General features: G+C 65.1%; 3 protein-coding genes across 4 annotated transcripts; 2 read left to right on the forward strand and 1 right to left on the reverse strand.

Moving 5' to 3' along the window:
- The first annotated feature begins 463 nt into the window (after positions 1-463).
- On the forward strand, positions 464-4,223 carry PFN1 (profilin 1). Its single transcript, XM_063301828.1, has 3 exons — positions 464-676; positions 2,901-3,093; positions 3,775-4,223. Exons 1-3 carry the CDS (start codon positions 545-547, stop codon positions 3,870-3,872), a joined length of 423 nt encoding a protein of 140 aa, XP_063157898.1. The 5' UTR covers positions 464-544; the 3' UTR covers positions 3,873-4,223.
- A 560-nt stretch (positions 4,224-4,783) lies between these two features.
- Positions 4,784-14,819, reverse strand: RNF167 (ring finger protein 167). Of its 2 annotated transcripts, none has more exons than XM_063301811.1 (10): positions 14,744-14,819; positions 10,932-11,060; positions 10,420-10,500; positions 10,234-10,350; positions 9,956-10,043; positions 9,778-9,865; positions 9,050-9,155; positions 8,423-8,516; positions 6,176-6,256; positions 4,784-5,948 (listed from the first exon to the last, which is right to left on the reverse strand). In XM_063301811.1, exons 2-10 carry the CDS (start codon positions 11,025-11,027, stop codon positions 5,587-5,589), a joined length of 1,113 nt encoding a protein of 370 aa, XP_063157881.1. In that variant the 5' UTR covers positions 11,028-11,060; positions 14,744-14,819; the 3' UTR covers positions 4,784-5,586. The 2 variants fall into 2 exon arrangements, with proteins under 2 accessions (XP_063157881.1, XP_063157882.1); XM_063301812.1 differs by having other exon boundaries at positions 9,778-9,868; positions 14,744-14,817.
- A 345-nt stretch (positions 14,820-15,164) lies between these two features.
- On the forward strand, positions 15,165-19,385 carry SLC25A11 (solute carrier family 25 member 11). The gene is made up of 8 exons (XM_063301815.1): positions 15,165-15,300; positions 15,427-15,579; positions 15,679-15,885; positions 15,978-16,068; positions 16,413-16,503; positions 16,823-16,922; positions 17,246-17,297; positions 19,000-19,385. The coding sequence occupies exons 1-8, from the start codon at positions 15,218-15,220 to the stop codon at positions 19,153-19,155; spliced, it is 933 nt and encodes a 310-aa protein (XP_063157885.1). The 5' UTR covers positions 15,165-15,217; the 3' UTR covers positions 19,156-19,385.
- The last annotated feature ends 579 nt before the right edge of the window (positions 19,386-19,964 follow it).

Here is a 19,964-nt window from a genome sequence, read left to right on the forward strand (position 1 = left end):
GCTCCGCGGCCGGTCACGGGCGAGCGGAACAGCCCCGTTCGGAGAAGGCGGCCGGGGCGGGAAGAGGAAGGGGGCGGCGCGGAGCGGGGCCGCTAGGACCCCCTCTGGAGGGACGGCAAAAGCTGCGCGGCGGCGGCGGCGGCGGCTCCCCTTTGTGTTTGGAGTCGCCCGGCGCACCCCCCCCGCCCCAGTGCCCGCGCCCGCCCGCGACGCGGAGCGAAAGGAATGCAGGGGAGGAGCGCGTGCGCGTGCGAAGCCCCGCCTCCCTTGCCTCCTCCTCCTCCTCCTCCTCCCCCCCCTCCTCGTTGGGCGCTCGCCTCCTCCTGCTCTCGGCGCAGTCCGCTCCTGAGCTGCTCCGCCGTCGCCTCGCCCGGCGCGCCAGGGAGCCCCGCGCCCGCTCCGCGCCCTCGCCTCGCGGCCCGGCGGAGACCCACCAGCCCGCCCGCCGCCCCCGGCCCGGCCCGGCCCGGCCCAGCGCCCCGCGCCCCCCTCCCCTCGCTCGCTCCGCTCCGGTGCCGAAGCGCGTGTGCGCGTCGCTGCGGCCATGAGTGGCTGGAACTGCTACATCGACAGCCTGATGGCGGACAACACCTGCCAGGACGCGGCCATCGTGGGCTACAAGGACGCGCCCTCCGTCTGGGCCGCCGCCCCGGGCAAGACCTTCGCCAACATCACGGTGAGCGTCCCTGCGGCCACCCGGAAGCCGGGCGCGCGGTCGTGGCGGGGCTCCTCGGCCTAGCGCTCCGCTCTGCCGGGCGGCGGCCGCCCCGGGCCGAGGGCGCGGAGCCCGGCCGCTTCCGCTTCCGCTTCCTCCTCCCGGGCCGCCTTTGTGCCGATCGGCGGCCCGCGGCCCGCGCCCCGTTGCTGGGAGCCCGCGGCGGGGGCGGGCCGGGCGCAAGAGCGCGGCCGTCCGGGTCGGGGCCTCGCGCCAGAGGAAGTGACTCAACGTGGGAGCGGCGGCGCGGCCACGCCGGTTGGGGGCCCGGAGGCCTGACGCGGGGAGCGCTCCCGGACTCCTGCCGCCGCCGCGGCCGAGCTGGGTGCCGGGAAGGGGCGGGCGGGACCCCCGGGCGCCGCGAGGCTCCGGCCTCCTCGGGCGCCCCTCGGGAGCGAACTTTCCTGCCGCGCCGCGCCCCGCCCCGCCCCGCCCCTGCCGGCATGCGGCGACCCTGCCGCTTCCTTCGCCCTCCGGCGCGGGCGCTGAGAGGCGCCGGCCGCCCCCCGGGGTCCGGGGCGAGGGCCGGCCGCGTTCCTGGCCAACGGGGGACGGGGGGAGCGCGGGGCCGCTTGAGGCCCGGGGCCTGCGCCGCGCGCTCGTAGTTGCCGGGAAGGGCCCTCGCATCCGGTGCCGGGCTGGGCTCAGCTGCCCTGGACCGGGGAGGCCCTTCGCCGTCCGCGGCCGGCCGGCCGGCCGGCCTCCCCTCCCCCCCCCGTGCCACGTCCCCACGCCCGGAGCGCTCGGCCGGCGCCTGTTCCCGAGCCGGCCGGGCCGGGCGGGCCGGCCCTTCCCGGCCGGCCCCGGGCCAGATTTCCGGTCCCGCTTTTTTCTCTCCCGACCCGCGGCGTGTGGAGCGGCAGCGCCCGGCTCGGCTTCCCCGTTTCTGCGCGGGCGGGTGGGGACGGGCTCGGAAGCCCCCGGGCCGCCCACTTTTCGGCGCTGGGACGGGCGTGAATGGAGGAAAGGGCGGCCCGGGAGCCTCCCCCCGCGCTAGCGGAAGGGCAACGCGGGGAGGGGCGGCCGGAAGCGCGGCTTCTGCCGCTTCTGGGCGTCTCCGGAGGCTCCGAGCTCCGGCTCCTCGGTGGAAGCTCCCGCCGGCCGGCCGGCCGGCCCTGGGCTCGCCATCCTTGCAGAGAGAGTGGGCAGCGGGGCCTGGGCCGGGGCGGGTTCGGGGGGGGGCTTCTCTGCCCACGGGCCAGCTGCGCTGCCTGACGCCCCAAGCGGGGGAGGGCGCGCTTTGCCCGGCTGGCTCCCCGCTGCTGGGAGCCCGTGGTGTTCAGAGGGCTGGCGGTGGTGGAATTTCCCTCGCCCTTTGAGCTCAAGCGGTCGGTCCGCGCAGGCCAGCTGGGGCCTCCTCCCCACCGGGCTGTGCTTTCCCACGAGGCGGGCCCCCTTCCGACAAGGGGGGCCCGGGGGATCCAGGCCCGGCGCAGGCAGCGGCAAGCGAAGGTTGAACTGTGCTGGGTTGGACTGTGGGCCTGAAGGTCACCTGTGGGTGGGGAAGTGGGCAGAGGAGAACCGGGTGCAGGTGGGGGCCCTTTGTCTTGCGCTCCCGGCCCGCTACTCCTGGGCCAGTGGACCTGCAGGCAGCTTGCATGGGACACTGAGTGCTGCCCCAGCAGGAAAGCGGCCTGCATCATCTTGCCTGGCAGACAGGAGGAAACCTTTTTTGTTCAGATCTGAGTCTTGAGCAGCACAAGGCAAGGCTGGGAACGAATTGCTTTTGAATTGAGGGAGGGGGCAGCTGCTCTCCTTCCTCCTCCTTCCTTCCAGGGAGAGCAGGTGGGGCTGCAGACCCCAGGCGGGTCCCGAGTGATCAGTCACGCTGGCCAAGAGGACTTCCCCCAGGACTGGGGCTCCTGTTTGAGAGGGGCAGGCTGGAGGCTGGCTTCCAGGCCAAGCATCTGGGCCTCTTTCCTGGAGCCTGAAATTTTGCCAGCCTTTCGGCCTGGAAAGAAGTCGGTTTCAGCTGCTTCTGCTTTTGGGCAGGGTGGGGCCCTGGCTGAGGAAGTAGAGACTGTGGGGGGGGGCTGGCTGGGCTCATTATGCATGAGGCTTTGGGGGTCTTCGGCTCCCCTAATCCTACCCCCCTCGAAGCCCCCTTCACTGTTGGAAGCCTGGGCCTTCCTCGCCTGGGGGGGCAGGCCCAGGTGGTCACCCTCGCCTCTTTCGGTCCCTACAGCCCTCCGAAGTGAACGTCCTGGTCGGGAAGGACCGCAGCAGCCTCTTCGTGAACGGGCTGACGCTGGGCGGGCAGAAGTGCTCGGTCATTCGGGACAGCCTGCACACGGACGGGGAGAGCACCATGGACCTGCGGACAAAGAGCTCCGGCGGCGCCCCCACTTACAACATCACGGCTGCCATGACCAACAAGAGTGAGTCAGGGAGGGGTGGCGCTCTTGCAGCTGCCCACGTTTCCTGCCCGGGTGGGGCCACATTCCTTCCCTTGCCCGGCAGCTGTGGAGGGGCTCCTCTGTCAGCCCCTTGGGTGGGGGGCAGGGGAGCAAACAGCTGTGGCTTAAACCAGTCCACTGCAGATGAGGCAGCCCCTGTTGTGAGTCTGCAAAGGGCCATAAATCTTGCTCAACGGGAGTCCAGCCATAGGCTGGCAGGAGCGCACAGAGGGTCAGGGTGGGGTGGAGGACCTTCCAAGGGGCATATCAGGCACTGCACTGGACAGGGCTAAAATGTTCATTGTGGGCCTGAGAGGGGTGGGGGGGCACTTCCTGCAGGGCTCTGGCCTGGCCTCCCTCCATCCCTTTTGGTTACTTTTGACCCAGTTGTTAAACTAATTTTCTAACCATTTTAGCCAGACCCGCGGTCTCAGCTGCTCCCCAGCAGCACACGCTTTTCTAGGCCTCTGAACAGCTTTTTCTGACCTTGTTCAGGAACTTCCACTGTGCCCAATTTCTTTTATCCCCCACCCACCCATAACCATGGAACCTTAGGTGCTGAGGGCCTCAGCCTGTGTTGGGCAGAGGGGGAAGGACAGCCCCTCAGTGGGTCTTGGGGCCCCCTGCCTGGATTTGCCACTGACCCCTTCTCTCTGGCCACAGCAATCGTCCTCGTCATGGGGAAGGAAGGCATCCACGGTGGCTGCATCAACAAGAAGTGTTACGAGATGGCCAACCACTTGCGGCGGTCACAGTATTGACCCGCCTGCTGGTCCCATCTGTGGTACTACTGATGGAACGGTTTGAGGATGTCCAAGACGGCAGCGACCACCCGGGGGCCCCGGCCTCGCCATCGTGGGACCGGCCCTGGTACAAGATCGCCGCATATTCCAACATTTCCTGCTCACGGCCTCTCCTTCCTTTGCTTCTCCCATTTTTTTTCTAACGCCCCCACTCCTTGCAAACCTTCCTCCCTCATTTTCTTTTTTGCCATTTTTTTTCTACCACAAATCCTTATCGCTGCCAAATTTTCTGGTTGTTACAAGGTGTAGCTTTTTTGATGAAGAAAACTATATTGGAACAAGAAAAAATAAAAACAAATTGAATTCTAAGCATGGAGTGTCTTTGGAAGCATTGAGCGTGGCACCCTGCCTTTGTTACACTGGGCCCGGGCTTCCCGCTCTGGCGGGCCCGCCTGGCTGGTTGCCCTCCCGGTTTCTGGGTGGGGAAAACTATTGCCCGACGCACGGGCCAGAGACAAGCTTGCTTGTTCCTCCAGACAACAGTGTGTTCCAAGAATGGAGGCAATGGGAACAGGCCACTTTCTGTTACTTCAGTGGTCCGTTCAAGGAGACTGGATGGATGAGTAGAGCTGCAGAGGCTGCCCTAACTGGGCACCAGAGGCATTTGGCTCCCTGGCACCAGAGTGCCACTCAGGTGGAGTTCCCAGGCGAGGGAATGCGCTTTTTCGGGCTGCTGACCGCCTAGGCTTCGGCCAGGTCCGTTCTTGCAAGCTGGCGTTGAGCAGGGCACAAAGTCCAGCAGGCCACTCTTCTTGCAAACATGCAGCTGAGCCAGGCTTGTGGCTGCAGCCCACCCCCCACACTTTGATGCTGGGACGGAGGACTTTCTCCCACCTTTGGTTTGTTTCGCTACAAAAATGGTCCAATCAAGAATTTAAACCGTATTTTTATTGACTGACTGGAGGGCTGCTGGTCCTTTCATCTTCCCTTTGCCCAGCCCTGGAGGGGGGATACAGACCCCAGCCCTGCAGGAAAGCTGTGCCCTCTCCCCCCACTGTCCTTTGGCCAGAACCCTCCCAATCAGTCAAAAGCCGTTAACAGTAAAAACCCCCCAGGTGTTCAGTGGAAGGCAAGGTGGCGGCAGCAGCATGGCAGGGAGGCTTGGTCCCAGAAGGGGGCTCCTCGCTCCGTTTTCTGAGGGGCTTGCCCCCTGAGCAGCAAGAGGAAGGGAGTTCGGAGAATGAGGCTGCTGCCGCTTCTCTTGGCACGTGGCCAGTCCAGCCAAAGAGAACAAGAGGAAACCAGGCCTGCATGGCAAAGGGGGAAGGATCAGGCCCCCCCGCATCCCCCAGGCTACTAAGAAGCGCCCCCTGCTCTGCTCCAGGCCCTCCTGCTTGGCGGTGCTCCCCCAAGCAAAGTAGGGCACCTGGATTGCATCTGTCCCTCCAGCCCCCGCCCCCAGCCAGAACTCTGCCTGGGAAGGGGGCTGGGAAAAAGCACAAAGGATATGCGCCCTCTGGCCAAGCACTCTGCAAGGCTTGGGGGCTGCTCTGTAGGAGGACTCAGCCCCCCAGTGGCTTACCAGCCCTGAAAAGTTACAAATCTGGAAGCTCGGGGGTGTGTGTGTGTGAAAGTAGAGGCCTCTTCTGCATCCTTTCACACCCCCACTGAAAGGAGGGGGTTTGTCTGCCCCCTGGAGCGGGGGCAACAAACCACGGGCTGAGGCGGTGGGCTAGACAAGCAGCTGGCTCTGTAGGCGAGGGCTGGGAGGGGGCTCCCCCCCACCCTCAGCCAGGAGACCCTGGGGGCTGGAGGGGGGCGACTGGGCCATGCTGCCGAAGCAGGGGGGGCCCACGGCTGTGCTGGGTGAGGGCCGCAGCAAGGGGGTGCGCTCTGTATCATCGTCTTCCTCTTCCTCCTCGTGCCCGGCGTCCTGCACTCCTGCCTCGTCCTGGGGAGGCACATCTTGGTCAGCGCCCTCTTCGCCACCGTCTGAATCCGAGTCATCCGGGGAGCGGATCACTCGCTGCTTGCAAACTGGGCAGGTCTTCTTCGTCCGGGTCAGCCACGGATCCACGCACTTGCAGTGGTAGGCTGAGAGGGGACAAACGGGTCACAGCCCCATCCTCCGCTGGCATGCCCCGCCAACCTCCCCAGCTGGCTAGTCCTGACACCCTGGCCCACCTGCCTGCCAGGAGCTGGACCCTCCTCCGGCTGAGGCCCCTTTGCAGCTCCTGACCAGGGCAGGGCACAGTGCGCTGGCCACCCCCTCGAGCAGGCTGCCAGTTGCCCCCGGGCTGCTGGCAGGAGTCAGGCCTTACCATGGGAGCAAGGCAGGATCCGCAGCCGGTCTCCATCTTCGTACTCCTCCAGGCAGATGGCACAGACATCGTAGTCATCCCCTGGCAAGAGAAGCCGGGGCATGTCGGCCACCCATGGCCATCTAGGGCTGCGCCCTAATTTGCTAATGCCTGTGCCCACCATGCTCCCGTTGGCCACTCTCTGGCCAAGAGCATGGCTGCTCCAGCACTGCCTTGGGCAGGTCAGCCACCTCTTGTGGAAGGTGGCAGGGCTTCCCCCTCCTTCCCCGAGGACCTGTGGCCTGTGTTAGGGGCAGAGGAAGGGCATCTGGGTGGCCTCTGGGGGCAGCCACACCGGCCTTTCCTTGGGAGGAGGCACACCAGGGTGGGCACATCTTGGCTCAGTGGCCACAATCCACCTTGTGGCTTCTAGGAGAGCCTGGCATTTCTGGGGCGGGGCAAGGGTTCTCGGGATGCTTGCTCTGGCGCCCCAAAGAGATCTCTTCTGTGAGCAGGGCAAGCCCGGGGGAGGAGGCTCAGCCCTGAGGAGCAAGCGGCTGCTGGGAAGGTACTGACAGGGAGCGCCCCATCACAATCCCCACGGTGAGGGTGAAAAAAGGAGAAAGGGAGGAGGAAACAGGTGCCCCGGGGGTCTCTTGGAAGGGGGCGGCCCCGCCTGACCCTTCCCCCTACAAGGCGCCCTGGCCTGGCGCACCACCTCTCCCACCATGCCACCCGCCCCTCCACACACGTGGGCGCGGGGGGGGCAGGGCCTCTGCGGGCAGCGAAAACAGGAAGCCGGGCTGGGCGGCTCGCCGCGCCCGTGAAGGGAAGTGGTTGAGGGCGCCTCGCAGAGTGCAGAACAGCCGCGCAGCAGCGCCTTATAAGGCAAGAGCCCGAGCTGGGCCGGCCGCTTCCTGCCTCCCTTCCCGCTCGCAGGCAGCCGGTGGGGCTGCAGCAAGCCCGCCCGGAAAGGCAAAGTGCTGGCTTGGGGCCGCCCCCTGCGGAGAACGAAGCTGCCAAGCTCAGCCCGACTGGGGGAGCGGCTGGGGGAGTGCCGCTTCTCCCATCCCGCTTGTCCCTGCAGGCCAGAGGGGAGGGCGGGGCCGCAGCTCTCCGGGCTGCCTGGCCTGCCCAGGGCGGCGGCGCGGGGGGGGGGGAGATTGCTCCAGCGCTCCTGCCACCCTGATGCCGGGAATGAGACTGAGGGCCCTGAGGAGGAGGGGGAGCAGCGGGGGGCAGGGGAAGCGGCCCAGCCAGAGCAAGGAAGCGGCTGGGAAAGTTGGGGGGGAGGGAAGGCAGGCCTGCAAGGCAGCTCCCCTCTCCTGGCTTGGGGCAGCAGCACCAAAGGCCCCCTCGTGCTCCTGGCCTGCAGCGAGCCCCCCTGCCCCCTCCCCTTGGCCGGGAAGCTGAGCGGCCATTTTCGACCGGGTCCAGTCCTGCCTCTGAGGAGGCATTCTTCGGCAGGAGCTCCCCCCCAGCCCCACGACCGCAGCTCCTAGTATGGAGTGCGTTGCCGTGCGGTCTCCCTTGGCCCCGTTCCACCCTGGAGGGTTTTTCCACTGCTGGAACAACGGTGCCTACTTCCTTCGCTCCACGTTAGGAGGAAAGAGAGGCGTGGGCAGCCGCAAGCAGGCCAGGTCAATGGGGGGGGGGTCCTCATGTGGAGCAGCGGCCCTGGGGAGGTCAGGTCGGCTCAACCTTGGCTGCTGGGTGGGGGCAAAGAAGTTGTTCCTTGCAGGCCTCCCACTCCTCAGGCTACTGCTTGCTCAAAGCTGCCCCCCCCCGGAGGAGAGACAGCAGCAGCCACCCCAAAGACTTCCGGCCTGACAGGGCCTGAGAACTGGGGCTCACAAAAGTGGTCACCTTGGGGAGGGGGTTAGGGTTAGTCTCCCACTCTTTCCCCACGCAACGGAGGGGCTGGACACCCCCGAAGGCAGGACAGTGGAGCACGCAAGCTGTGTCTGCTGCTGCTCCTTCCCCAGGCTTGAAAAGGGAAGGAAGGAAGGAAACGAGCTGGTTCAGTGGGAGGCGGCGGGGGGGATGGTTGCAGTCACAGTGGTGTCATCTGCCGTGTGACGTGGCTGCAGAGGGCATCCTCTGGGGGAGCCAGGCAGAAGCCAGCCAGGCCCCCAACTCCGGCTCGCTCAGCCTACTTCTCCCTCCTCTGCTACAGCCGCCCCAGAGACCGTCCTAGGTGTCCAGGTGGAGGCAGAGGAAGGCAGGTTCTGATTCCCCCAGATCCACCCCCCCGAGGCCCCCACTCACCTTTCTTGTACTTGTGCACTGGGATCTTCTTCAGCTGCTCCTTGGAAAGTCGATCCTTTCGCATCCTCTTCCGATGTTGGATACAGCGGACGATCTGCCGCAGAGAAGGAAATTTCCCAGATTCCTGGCAAATCTCACCCACACACACCCTACACCGGTGTTTCTCAACCTTGGGCGCTTGAAGATGGGTGGACTTCAACTCCCTTGCTGGCTGGGGAATTCTGGGACTTGAAGTCCACCCATCTTCAAGCGCCCAAGGTTGAGAAACACTGCGCTGCACGCTCGCATTCCCAAAACGCTGGAGAGGCAGGGCAGAAGCGAACCTGTGTCTGGAAACACAGAGCTGGCAGGATCAGCTCGGCTTTTTCTATCGTCATCATGGGAATCTCGCTGTACAATCCAACCCAGGGCCAGCTGTCCAGTGCCCGCCACGCTTGCACTGAGGGAAACAAAACGCTGCCTGCCACACAAGATGGGCTGGGGCACAGGGCGTGTGGCGAACGCAGCTCTTGTGCGAGGCGAACCTGGGCTCAGCTTGTTTCTTTATTGTGTGTCCCCTCTGATGGGGAAAACCAAGGCTCAGAAGTACAGCTGACTCCCACCCCAGCTGGACCCAGGGCTGCTCACCAGGATGGTGCACATCACAGCAATCACAACGCCAACCACGCCGGTGAATGGGATGAGGTAGTAGCCCAGTGGGAAGATGTACTCCGGGATCAGGACCACGTGGCCCCTGAGGAGGAGGAAAGGCATCAGACGAGCCCTGGGAAACCAGACTGTGGAGATCCACTCCCCCTCGCTCTGGAAAGGTCCCCAGGCAGGATGGTTCCGCCAAAGAACGGTCCTGGCCACACAACAGAGGCCCTCCCAGTGGCCAGGCCCCGGGGTTGGAGCTGTCCCAGAAAGTTTTTGAGAATGGTTAGGAGTCGGGGGGGTCTCCCTCATGCCACCCACGTGGAATCCATGCCATCTGAATTCTCAGAGAAGGCTGTGGCTGGTCCTCGAAGGGATGCTGAGATTCAGAGATCCAGGAAACAGCTCATTTTTAACGCAGGATACAAAGCTATCAGAAGCCCCAGTGCTTTCGGAAACCACGTCCCTGAGCACGTGCACAACTTTCTAAGTTTAACGTCATGACCACCATAACTAAATTGACTTGTTTGACTCCTGTCTGTCAGCACCGTCCTTTCTTCTCCCATCACTGCGTTTTGCTCTTTTGACGCTTCCTGAACCCTGCTGTAAGCCCTTCTCTTAAAAAAAAGCTGGGAGGCAGCACGTAGGCCGGTGGTGGGCAAGTCCTTTCCTTCCGAGCCCTCCTGTTAACCCCCCACCTCCAGCTGTGCCGGGGCGCCTACCCTCTCTCATAAGTGAAGAGGCTACGCAGGTACGTGGCTGCTGTTTCGCCGGTGAAGACAGACGGGACGGTGATGCGCCTGCGCAGATCTTCTGGAGAAGAAAGGGGGCAATCAGAGGAGAATGGGCTGGAGGGGAGGGTCCCGAAGACCCAGAGCAAAGCGGCCTGCCTGGACTCACCGTCCTCCCAAACCATGTTGAGCAGATCGTCTGAGCCCACGTTGTGCACAATGACTCCCAGGAACCCAGCCTGCTGGGCGTGGTAGACCTGGCGGGGAGACGTGGGATGGGTGAGGCCGTCTCCAAGCCCCTCTGCTCCGCGAGCAGCCCAGAAGACCCTTGGGCACTGGCCGTGTGGGGGTTGGGGCAGCCCAGCCCCATCTCCCTGGCCCAGGACGGGCAGGGCAGAGTGGAAATCCCAGCGGGGGGGTCTCCTGGGCCCTCCTTTGGCCCCTCACCTTGATGTCAAAGCTGCAGTTGTACCGCCGGACGAGGGCGATGAAGACGCTCCTGTTGGACGGAGGCGCCTCGAGTGGCAGGCAGGCGTTGGCTGGCTTGGCTTCCACCAGGAGACCCTAAGGGGGAGGCAGGCAGATCAGGGAGGGAGGGAGGGGGGACACCTCTCCACCCACCCAGATACCCACCATGAGTCCTTCACGGGGCAGGGGGTACCCGAAAACGGCCGGCTGGTCGGGGAACTCCATGCTGGTGTTGTGGTCCGACACCTGAAGACAGAGGAGGGAGTGAACGGGGGCGGCCAGAGCTGGGGGGCAAGTAGGGAGCACGCCCGCAGTCACCCTTCGGGTGCGCTGCCTGCAGCTGCGGGGCCCTCCCCCGCTCAGCAGCCCCAAGGGAGCCGGCCCTTAGGTGCCCCCCCGCCCTCGCTGCAATCGCCCCCTTCTCCAGCCCAGCTGCGCGGGGTGCAAACCGCCCGGGCTGCTGCAGCTTCTCTGGGAGGGAGGCGGGACCCCAGGCGGCAAGCCGCTCCGCCCGGCCGCTGGGAGGCCATCTTGCCCCGCTGAGCCGCGCCAGGCCCTGCCCGCGGTCCGCGCGCCCTCTGGCGGCCAGAGCCGGCGTTTCAGGCGGCGGCCGGCAAACCGGGGGGGCGGGGGGGGCTCGGCCACGCCGTGCTGGGCGGGGGTGGGGGCGAGCTCACCGCGTGGATGTAGCCCTTCGCGGCCGGCAGCTCCCACAGCAGGCACACTGGCAGGACGAGGGCCGCGGCGGCCGGCAGGAGGTGCCTGGGATGCATCCTGGAGCGGGAGAGGGAGGCCGGCAGGAGCGCCTAGGGTGGAGGCACAGGCGCCCCGTCAGGGTGGGGCACGCCAAGGGGGCTTCCGGGCGGTCCGCCGCGCCCCTCCTCCTCCGGCTCTGGGGCAGGGGCGGCGGCCGCCCGACCAGCCGGCTCGGGAGCCCCAACAGGGACTGGCAGCGCTGCTCTCCCTCCCCAGGGGGCCTCCTCCCCGTGCCCCATTGCTCCAGTCCCAGGCTGGCCGCGCCCCCGTTTGTCATCGGGGAATTCCAAAAGATCACCCACCCATCCATCCGTCCCTCCATCCCTCCAAGAGGGTCCAGGCTCAGCCCCCGTTCCAGGACGCGGTGGCTCGGCGCGTGAACGAAGCGCCTGCCCTCCCCCAGCCCACTGGCACCACAGAGAGGACGTTCGGATCTGGCACGCTGGGCGCAGGAGGGGCACGCAGGACCTCCAGAGCAGCGTTTCTCATCCGTGGCCGCCTGAAGATGGGCGGACTTTAACTCCCAGAATTCCCCAGCCAGCCATGAACGCTGGAATTCTGGGACTCAAAGTCCACCCATGTTCAAGCAGCCACGGGTGAGAAACGCTGCTCCTGAGAGGCAAAAAGATCTCTAAGCGCCAACCAGCGAAGACCCTCCTGGAGCCGACAATTAAACCTGCACAGCATCAAGAAGCCCTTTTCTTCTGGTCGAGCTGAACAACTTCCCCACGGTCCCACGCCGGGGTAACGCTGGGCCTGCGTTTCCTATCACCGGAGGCCCCTCTCTCTCAGGCTCCAAGCTCAAAGGCTCCAGACCCTACAGGGCGCCATGCCACCCTCCTCCTCACCTCCCGCCCTGCCCATTCTCACCACCATCTCCAGCTGCCGAATGCTGTTTTTCAGGGACTGGAGCTGAGCCCGGTGCTCTGTGGGGGGCGTCCCCAGAGATTTATCTCCAGGCACGACCCTGCCCGCCATTTTAACACTGGTCCCCTTCCTGGGGCTTCACAGCACCAACTTTGCCTTCTGGGGGCAGCTGCGCATGGGCAGATGGGAGAGCCTGCGCCTGTCCCACCTGCAGCTCAGGGAAAGGGTCAACCCCGAAATAGGGCCTGCCTGCCCCCAGAAGCTGAACTGCCCCTTCGCCAGGTGGGCCCCACACCCCTATACAAGAAGCCTGGGTCCCATGGGGCAGCCCCACAGAGTTGCTCCCCGATTTTGAGTAGGAAAGGTGGCGTCCCGGGGGCACGTTTCCCCCGAGAGTCAGGATAGTGTTGCCACTAAGCAAATACAAAATTAAGAGGTGGCTGCAGAGGATCGACTTGAGGTGCCTCAAGGACCCCACAGTGGTCTCTGGAATTCAGGGCAGGAACCACCCTCTTCTCCCCCTAACCCTAACCTCCCCCCTTCCTCAGAACAACTGGCAAGCTGGCTGCCAGGGGCCTTGCTGAGCAGCAAGGCTGAACGAGGCCCTTTCACATATCACACTAAGCCATGGTTTGCTGCATCATGGTTTACTGATTAAGCCACAATTGGCTGGATTCACACAATACACCCAAGCCAAGGGACCCTAACATGGCTAAATATATTGTGGACCAAAGCCCCCAACTGTCGCTGAGCTTGGCATGTATTCTGAGCACTGAAGAGCTGAGCGTGGTGCTCAGGCCTACCCGAGGGACATTTTCTCCACCATGCAGTCCAAGCAGGCTTCTCCCAGGCCCTTAGAATCTTTGGTCCCACGGGACCCCCAGCAGGAGGCTCTGGATGATGGGTCCTGGAGGTGGTGCTGACAACCCCCCTACTCCCGCAGGGAGAAAGCCTGGCCGTTCTTGGCCTGGCCATCCAGAAGCATTGGGAGAACAGGACAGCTGAGTTTGTTTAGTGGTGGAATTAGCGCATCGAGCAGTCCTTCTTTTCTGATATCCTTAAACAGGTCAGCAAACTGTTCTTTAACAGCAGGTACTTCTGCAGGTCCTCCAAGACGCATTCCTCTTCCCCTCTCACCCAACCCCTCAGATGCTTCCGTTCATCCAGGCTGTCGTCCAGCGTCTTCCCTTCTTCTTGTCTACGATCACTTGAGCGACGTGTCCTCACCCCATCCCTTCCTGATTTCTCAGCAAATAATTCCAAATAACTCTTCCATCAGGGCATCGGGGGGCATCCTACGGAGCCAGCAGGTTGCTGGTGGCGAACATCGGTCTGCCAGCACACAGGCTGCTGCGTTTGTCCGTGGCACTGCGCCCTTGACCCGACATCTTGCTCTCCTGTCCCCATCAGGCACTGATGGTGGTTTCTTGTGGGTTTCCATGGGGCATTGCCCAGTTGGCAGAAGGGTTTCAGCTCTCAGCCCTTCCCTTCTTTTGCGGTACTCCTTGGGCGCTGGGTCCTGGGTCCCCTCTTGCTTACTTGGGACACCCTCTGGTTAGCCCTGATTTCTCCACCCCGCCATCGTGCCCACACCAGCGACACCCAGGTGAATGCTTCCGCTTCCATCTTGGGCGACGAGGGGCATGGTCTTCCCTCTCCTTAGGGGGATCTCCACCTGGGTGAGTTCCCACTGCCTCAAAAAAAAAAATTGGATGGACCAGGTTTACTGCTTTTCATCCCGACTGCTCTGCTTTTCCATCTTTCTGTTGTGAGCATCTTCTGAGGCATGTGATTTGGGAGTCACTGCTGCTGGTCCAGAAGAGCACCGTGCAGGTCATCCCGGGCCTCTCCTGATTCACCCCATCTTGCCAATTCCGACCCTGGCTGGGTCTTTAAGAGCCTCCGTTTAAACTGCCAGCGCCCCCTTTTCAGACCAGCTGAGTTTAACCTACCTTCTTTGGCACTCAGCTCCATTGCGCAGTCAAGGCGGCTTAGGCATCTCATCTCATCTCATCTCTCCCCCCCATTCTGCTGATGCACCCCTAACCTGCTGGAATCAGCTCCCACCACATCTGGGGTTGGTCCCTGGAAGTTCAAGGCCGCCCCTCCTTTGCGCAGAACCAGAGAGGAGCCAGAACTTCGCTCTTCCTCTCCCCAGATTTATGTCGCAGCTGCGGTGGAAACCAGGAAACGTTCCCGGTGACCAGGAGGTTGCTTGTTGTGTTTCACCCCCTATCGCAGACGGCCCTTCAACGAAAGCTGGAGCGCCGGGTGACCGAGGGTCACCACTCACACAGCAACGCCAAGAGCCGCAGCCCGGCCAAGCGTTCAGCGAGCCAACCCCTCGAAAGCGCACTCTGCTCCCGTCAGCCCAGCGAGGGCGAGAGGAGGGCTTCTGCCCGGGGGAGGGCAGCCCACCGACCGCCCCAGCCGAAGGGTCTTTCCCGCCGCCGCCGTGCCAGCCCCGCAGTCGCCGCGCCCAACCGGGCAGGGCAGGGCAGGGCAGGGCAGGGCAGGGCAGGGCAGGGCAGGGGCTGAATTCTTGCCGGGAGTGCCCGGCCCGCGGAACCCCGGCAGGCATTTTCCACCTGGAATCCGGCTCCGGGCGCATCGGGGGACGGCGCGGAGCAGGCGGGCGAGACCCCGCTCGGGGCGCGCGCAACTCACCCCTCTTCGCGGACCGGCTGGACGGGCAGGCAGCGCGCCGGGGGCGACCGGGACCAGCGGGGGCGCGTCCGCCCCGCCCCCAGGCCGGGGACGCGCTCCGCGCGGCGACTCCCCGCGGCGCGCCCGCGGCCCACGCGCCCCACCCCCCTCGGGGGTCAGCCCGTCGCGGCCCCACAGGGAACCCGCGCCGCCCGCTCACCTTCCCGGGAGGGGCGTCCGCCGCGCAGCACCTCTGTTTACAAGCCCTGCAACGACGCAGGACGCGGCGCTCTCGCGAGAGGCGGGCGGGGCGCCGGGGCCCCTCCCCGGACCGCGGGCCTCCTCCCTCCGCCCCACCCCGGCAGCGTCACCCCGACGGGCCGGGAACCCTGGGAGCTGTAGTCCGGACACGGAGGGCCTTGGGGCCCGTCCCTCCCCCCGCCCGGGCAGGCGCAGAGCCTCCGCCGGGCGCGGGGGCGAAGGGGCGGCTGGCGCCGCGGGGAGGGGGGCGCGTCGGGGGTCGGGCTCGCGGCTGGCCTTCTCGCCCGCAGCCCCTTCCCCCGGACTGGACTCCGCCCCGGACCAAACTCCCATAATCCTCCCGCCCGCCGCTGCGCGCGCACCCACGTCCCGCCCCCCCCCGCCCGTCCCCCCCCGCCCGAGTCACCTTGATCCCGGCGCGAGCGGAGCCGGCATGGCGGCGGGAGGCGCGACGAGGCCCGCGAAGGCCAAGACCTCGCCCAAGTCCGTCAAGTTCCTCTTCGGCGGCCTGGCCGGGTGAGGCTCGCGCGCGCGCCCCCGCCCCCCCCCGCGCGGCGCCTCCCGGGCCCGGGCGCCCCCCGCATGGCGCCCCTCCCTCCCTCTCCCTCCCTTTCTCCATCTGTGTCTCCCGCTGCCGCGCAGGATGGCGGCGACGGTCTTCGTGCAGCCGCTGGACCTGGTGAAGAACCGGATGCAGCTGAGCGGCGAGGGCGCCAAGACGCGCGAGTACAAGACCAGCCTGCACGCGGTGGGCAGCATCCTGCGCCGGGAGGGCGTGCGCGGCATCTACACCGGGTGGGTAGGCGGCCGGCCGGGCGGCGGCGGGGCGGCGGGCGGGGGGCGCTGCGGGCGGGCGCTGAGCTCTGCTGCTGCTGCTGCCGCCCCCGCCCGCAGGCTCTCCGCCGGCCTCCTCCGCCAGGCCACCTACACCACCACCCGCCTGGGCATCTACACCGTCCTCTTCGAGAAGCTCACGGCCGCCGACGGGACGCCCCCCAGCTTCTTCCTGAAGGCGCTGATCGGAATGACCGCCGGTGCCACCGGGGCCTTCGTGGGCACCCCCGCCGAAGTGGCGCTCATCCGCATGACTGCAGATGGGAGGTGGGTGCCCCCCGCGGGAGGGGCCAGGTGGCGCCACGGGGCTTCTGGGCAGTGGCCACCGGCCTCCCCCTCTGTTTCTGTCTCCCTCGCAGGCTGCCTGTCGACCAACGGCGCGGCTACACCAACGTCTTCAATGCGCTCCTGCGGATGACCCGTGAGGAAGGGATCCCCACACTCTGGAGGGTAGGCGTCCTGGGACACGAGTATGTTGCCTCAGCCCTGGCTGTGCTGTCACCACGCTCTCGCTTGGGGACCCGAGCCGGGCCGGGCCAGCTGCCGGGTGGCCCCGGGGCCGTCTTGGATTGCAACCAAGGGGAGCCTGGATGGCACCTTGGGGCCCCATGCCCAGCTCATTCCCCGGCCTACTTGCAGAGCAGTACCGCCTGCCCGGTCCCCTCTGCCAGGAGAGCACTGTTGGCCTACCCCCAGGGCCTCTGCCTTTCCCCTGAGGGGAGAGCCCCCTCCCCCTGGAAGGCGGGCAACAGGGGGCTGAGCACCGCCTTCCCTGCTCCACTCTTCTGCCCTAGGGATGCATCCCCACCATGGCTCGGGCAGTGGTAGTCAACGCAGCCCAGCTGGCGTCCTACTCCCAGTCGAAACAGTTCCTCCTGGACTCGGGTACGTGGGCTGTGCTTCCAGGCAAGGGCGGAGCCCTGGGAGCCTTTTGAGGGCCTGCCCTTCGGGCTGCCTTCTCCTGGCAAGCTCTTGCAGAAAGAGTGGACCCCTGGCTGCTGTCTGCACCAGGGGGCGGGGTGGGGGGTGTTGGTCCTGCAGCAGTGGGGAAGGGGGAAGCTCCCGGGGGCGGCCTCACCTTGCCCTGGCTGAGCGGCTCATCTCTCGCGCAGAGATCCTGGGCAGAGGCTTGGCCCAGACGATGCAGCACCACTTGGGGTGGGTGCAGCAGCAACAGCCCCCCCTCCCTTTGCCTCACCTTCAGGGTACTTTGAAGACAACATCTTATGTCATTTCTGTGCCAGCATGATTAGTGGGTTGGTGACCACGGCGGCCTCCATGCCAGTGGACATCGCCAAGACCAGGTCAGGCTCCTCTCCCGAAGGCGAGAGGCCGTCTTGCCCGGCGGGGGCCCTTATGGAGAAGGGAGAGAGAGCCCGGGGGAATCTGCCAGACCAGCCTTTCCCAGCCTTGGCAACTCAGATGCGCAGACTGAAGCGCCGGCTTCTTCAGCTGCTTGGGTCGATAAACGCTGCGCTGGGCCTTTTTCAGAAATCCCGGTCACCTTTAGGTTGGGGGCAGCGATGGCTTTGGCTGGGCCGTTGGCAGCCTCCCCAGGGCACAGGGTCCCTGCAGCCCGGCCTCTCCCTCCGGCTGACGGTCCCCCGCCTCTTCTGCCTTTCCTCAGGATCCAGAACATGCGGATGATCGACGGGAAGCCTGAGTACCGAAACGGGTTGGTGAGTGTGGTCGGCCTGCGTCTTGTTGCACCTGCCCTTGTCTTGTGCACAGGGGGGGCATCTGAGTGCTCCTCTGCAACTGCACCTTCGTTGACACGCTGGGCTTCCTCGCAAGTCAAAGCGGCAGGTCTGCGGTGGCGGCGGCAGCACCAAATCACTGCACGGTCTGGCCGCAGGAAGACCTAACTCCCCGCACCAAAGCCTGCTCAGGCCACAGAAAGGGTTTGGAAGGACTGCAACATGTTCTGCGCTGGGGGGGCTGCCGCTGGGGACTTGCTCCCTCCACCCCCACAACAGCACGCAAAAGCTTGGCTCCTCAGCTGGGGGGCAGGTTGGGAACCGTGCTCAGGTGGAAGGGGCAGCCAGGGCCCTTCAGCTCCAGAGACCGCCCAGCAGAGGCTTCCCACCGCCTTCAGCGGTTTGGAAGAGGCCTTCTGCCAGGCACGTTTGGTGTGTCCGCTCTGGCTGTGTTGGAGGAGCAACGGGGAGCTTTCCCGGGTCCCGTCTGCTGTCCAGAAAGGGAGCCGAAGCGTCCGAGATGGCCGGGGGCTGGTTGCCCGGGTTCGGGACTGGTCAGGGACAGCTGGCCTTGGCTGCTGCTTGTCAGCCCCTTTGGATTCCTTTGGGCGTGGAGATCCCTCGTGAAAGGGAGCAGATGCTGCCCTCCGAGGGGCGGGCGCTCCCTCCAGCTTCAAGGGGGCCTTTCTTGAGGGTGGGGGTGGCTCTCCTTCCAGTTCCCGATTTCTGGAAGTGCTCTGGGATGCCCAAACCTGGTGGGGTGCTGGAGTTTGACTGGATTGCTCCAAACCCACCAGAACAATTCATGATGTGGAAACTTTCCTTCTGTCGATGTGGTCTAAAACCGCTGGACTGTCCCAAGACCTTTTTTGCAAGTCCTGCAGCCAAGCCAAGGGCCCCCCACCTTGGCGTTTGGTTTAAGTGAAAAATGTATTCCTGTTAAACGCTGTTACTTTTAGCCTATTTCTTCTGCGGGATATTAGCCACCCCAACCATCTGCAGATTTAATCAGCCTTCCCTCCCTCCCAGTTGTTACTGGAATCCCGGAAAAGTGGAGACCAGGGCTGATCCTTGTGCCTCCCCCTTAATGGCCCTCTGGTTCAGTGTAGGGCTGAGGACTCTCCCTGGCTTTGGCACCACTGGCCGGGTTTGGTGTTTTCACGGAGCAGTTCCCAGGCTGGACCCTGAGCAGGTGTGAAATTGCAGAGGCCGAAGCCAGGGACGACCTGGATGAGCTGGGGAGGGTTCAGCCTCGCCTGGGCCGCCAGGGTGGGGGGCCTGCCTCGGAAGAGGGTGATGCGGCCGCACTGTGTCTCCCTCGCCCCACCGTGCTTCCTCGTGGGAGGGAGGGTCAGGCTGTGGAGGCGGCCAGGGGAGGGTGGGCATTGCTGGACTTTAGCAGGCCCCGGGCAGGGGGGCCGACTCTGCAGGGACCGGGCGGTGGGGCTCCAGGCCAGCCATGCACACCCACGGGCTGGTGACCTTGTGCTGGGGTAGTGGTGCTGCTGCTGTGGCCTTTTCTCTTTCCCTCCCAGGCTCGGCTGGAGGAGAGGCGGCCTCTGGCAAAGGCCCGCTGCCGCATGGGGAGCTTCTTGGCCCTCTGTCCACACGGGGCAGGGGATGCAAAGCGGACTGGCGTGTCGTGCTGCTTGTTCACGGCCTTGTGGCGTTTCTCCGTTTGCAGGACGTGCTGGTGAAGGTCGTCCGCTACGAAGGCTTCTTCAGCCTATGGAAGGGCTTCACGCCCTACTACGCCCGCCTCGGCCCCCACACCGTCCTGACGTTCATTTTCCTGGAGCAGCTGAACAAGTTCTACGGGAAGTTCTTTCTCGGGACCTGAGGGGCCCGTCTCCCTGATGCCCCCCCAGCCAAGGGCAGACGGAAAGGCCGGGGCCCCTCTCTTGTCCCACCAATCATGAGGACGGACTGACTCCTCCCAGGATGGGGAGTGGACACTATTTATTGAGGACGGGGAAGCATCTGGGCCCGGGACCTGCAGGAGGGGGTGCTGCAGAATCCGGCAGCCGCCTCATTTTGCTTTCAGCTGAGTAAATGTGATCATGGTCCGAAGCGACTGCCCCCTTTCTTGAGTCTTGTGGGGCCAGAGGGGGAGCCGGAGCAAGGGGCCTCTGGGTGGGTGCTCTTGGGGGGGGCCAAGGGAACATCATCCTGGCTGCCCATCTGCTTGGGGAAGCCCTCCCAGCCCTCTTCTGAGGGGACTCCTGATTTCCAAGTGTGGGACATGCCACCTTTTGTGGGGGCAGGATCCTGCCTGGGGGGTTCCCGCATCCCCTCTGCCCAGAGTAAGGCAGAGGCAGCAGAGCAGCCTTGGCCTAAAGCGCGGCCAGGAAGGTGTGCAACCCTCAGGAGCACCATCGCCCATCGGAGAATGCGGCGCAGCTAGCCGGCCGTGCAGACACCACCTTGTTCTCCTGTCCAGCTCTTGCGGAAGATGCATTCGGAGGAGCTGTCTTGAGGCGGCTTGTGTGGTGCTGGGGTGCCTCCCTCCCTCCCTCTGCATGGCAGGGGCCCCAGAAATGCATGACAGGCTGGCCCTTCTGAGGTGGAGCAGCTGGCAGATGCCCCACCAGGGGTTCTCTTCCAGGTAGACGTAGGGACACGCCACCTCAGAAAAGATGCCATCTGGCA

This window comes from Candoia aspera, chromosome 4 (assembly GCF_035149785.1).
Source record: "Candoia aspera isolate rCanAsp1 chromosome 4, rCanAsp1.hap2, whole genome shotgun sequence".
NCBI lineage: Eukaryota > Metazoa > Chordata > Lepidosauria > Squamata > Boidae > Candoia > Candoia aspera.

Excerpts from the sequence above, each read along its gene's own strand:
- PFN1 (XM_063301828.1), top strand. The coding sequence starts at position 545 with ATGAGTGGCTGGAACTGCTACATCGACAGCCTGATGGCGGACAACACC. Across the intron at positions 677-2,900 it reads AGACCTTCGCCAACATCACG|CCCTCCGAAGTGAACGTCCT; the intron begins GTGAGCGTCCCT and ends CGGTCCCTACAG. Across the intron at positions 3,094-3,774 it reads GGCTGCCATGACCAACAAGA|CAATCGTCCTCGTCATGGGG; the intron begins GTGAGTCAGGGA and ends CTCTGGCCACAG.
- RNF167 (XM_063301812.1), bottom strand. The coding sequence starts at position 11,027 with ATGCATCCCAGGCACCTCCTGCCGGCCGCCGCGGCCCTCGTCCTGCCA. Across the intron at positions 8,517-9,049 it reads CTGTGATGTGCACCATCCTG|ATCGTCCGCTGTATCCAACA; the intron begins GTGAGCAGCCCT and ends TCTCTGCGGCAG. Across the intron at positions 5,949-6,175 it reads GATCCTGCCTTGCTCCCATG|CCTACCACTGCAAGTGCGTG; the intron begins GTAAGGCCTGAC and ends GTCCCCTCTCAG.
- SLC25A11 (XM_063301815.1), top strand. The coding sequence starts at position 15,218 with ATGGCGGCGGGAGGCGCGACGAGGCCCGCGAAGGCCAAGACCTCGCCC. Across the intron at positions 15,580-15,678 it reads GTGCGCGGCATCTACACCGG|GCTCTCCGCCGGCCTCCTCC; the intron begins GTGGGTAGGCGG and ends CCCCGCCCGCAG. Across the intron at positions 17,298-18,999 it reads CTGAGTACCGAAACGGGTTG|GACGTGCTGGTGAAGGTCGT; the intron begins GTGAGTGTGGTC and ends CTCCGTTTGCAG.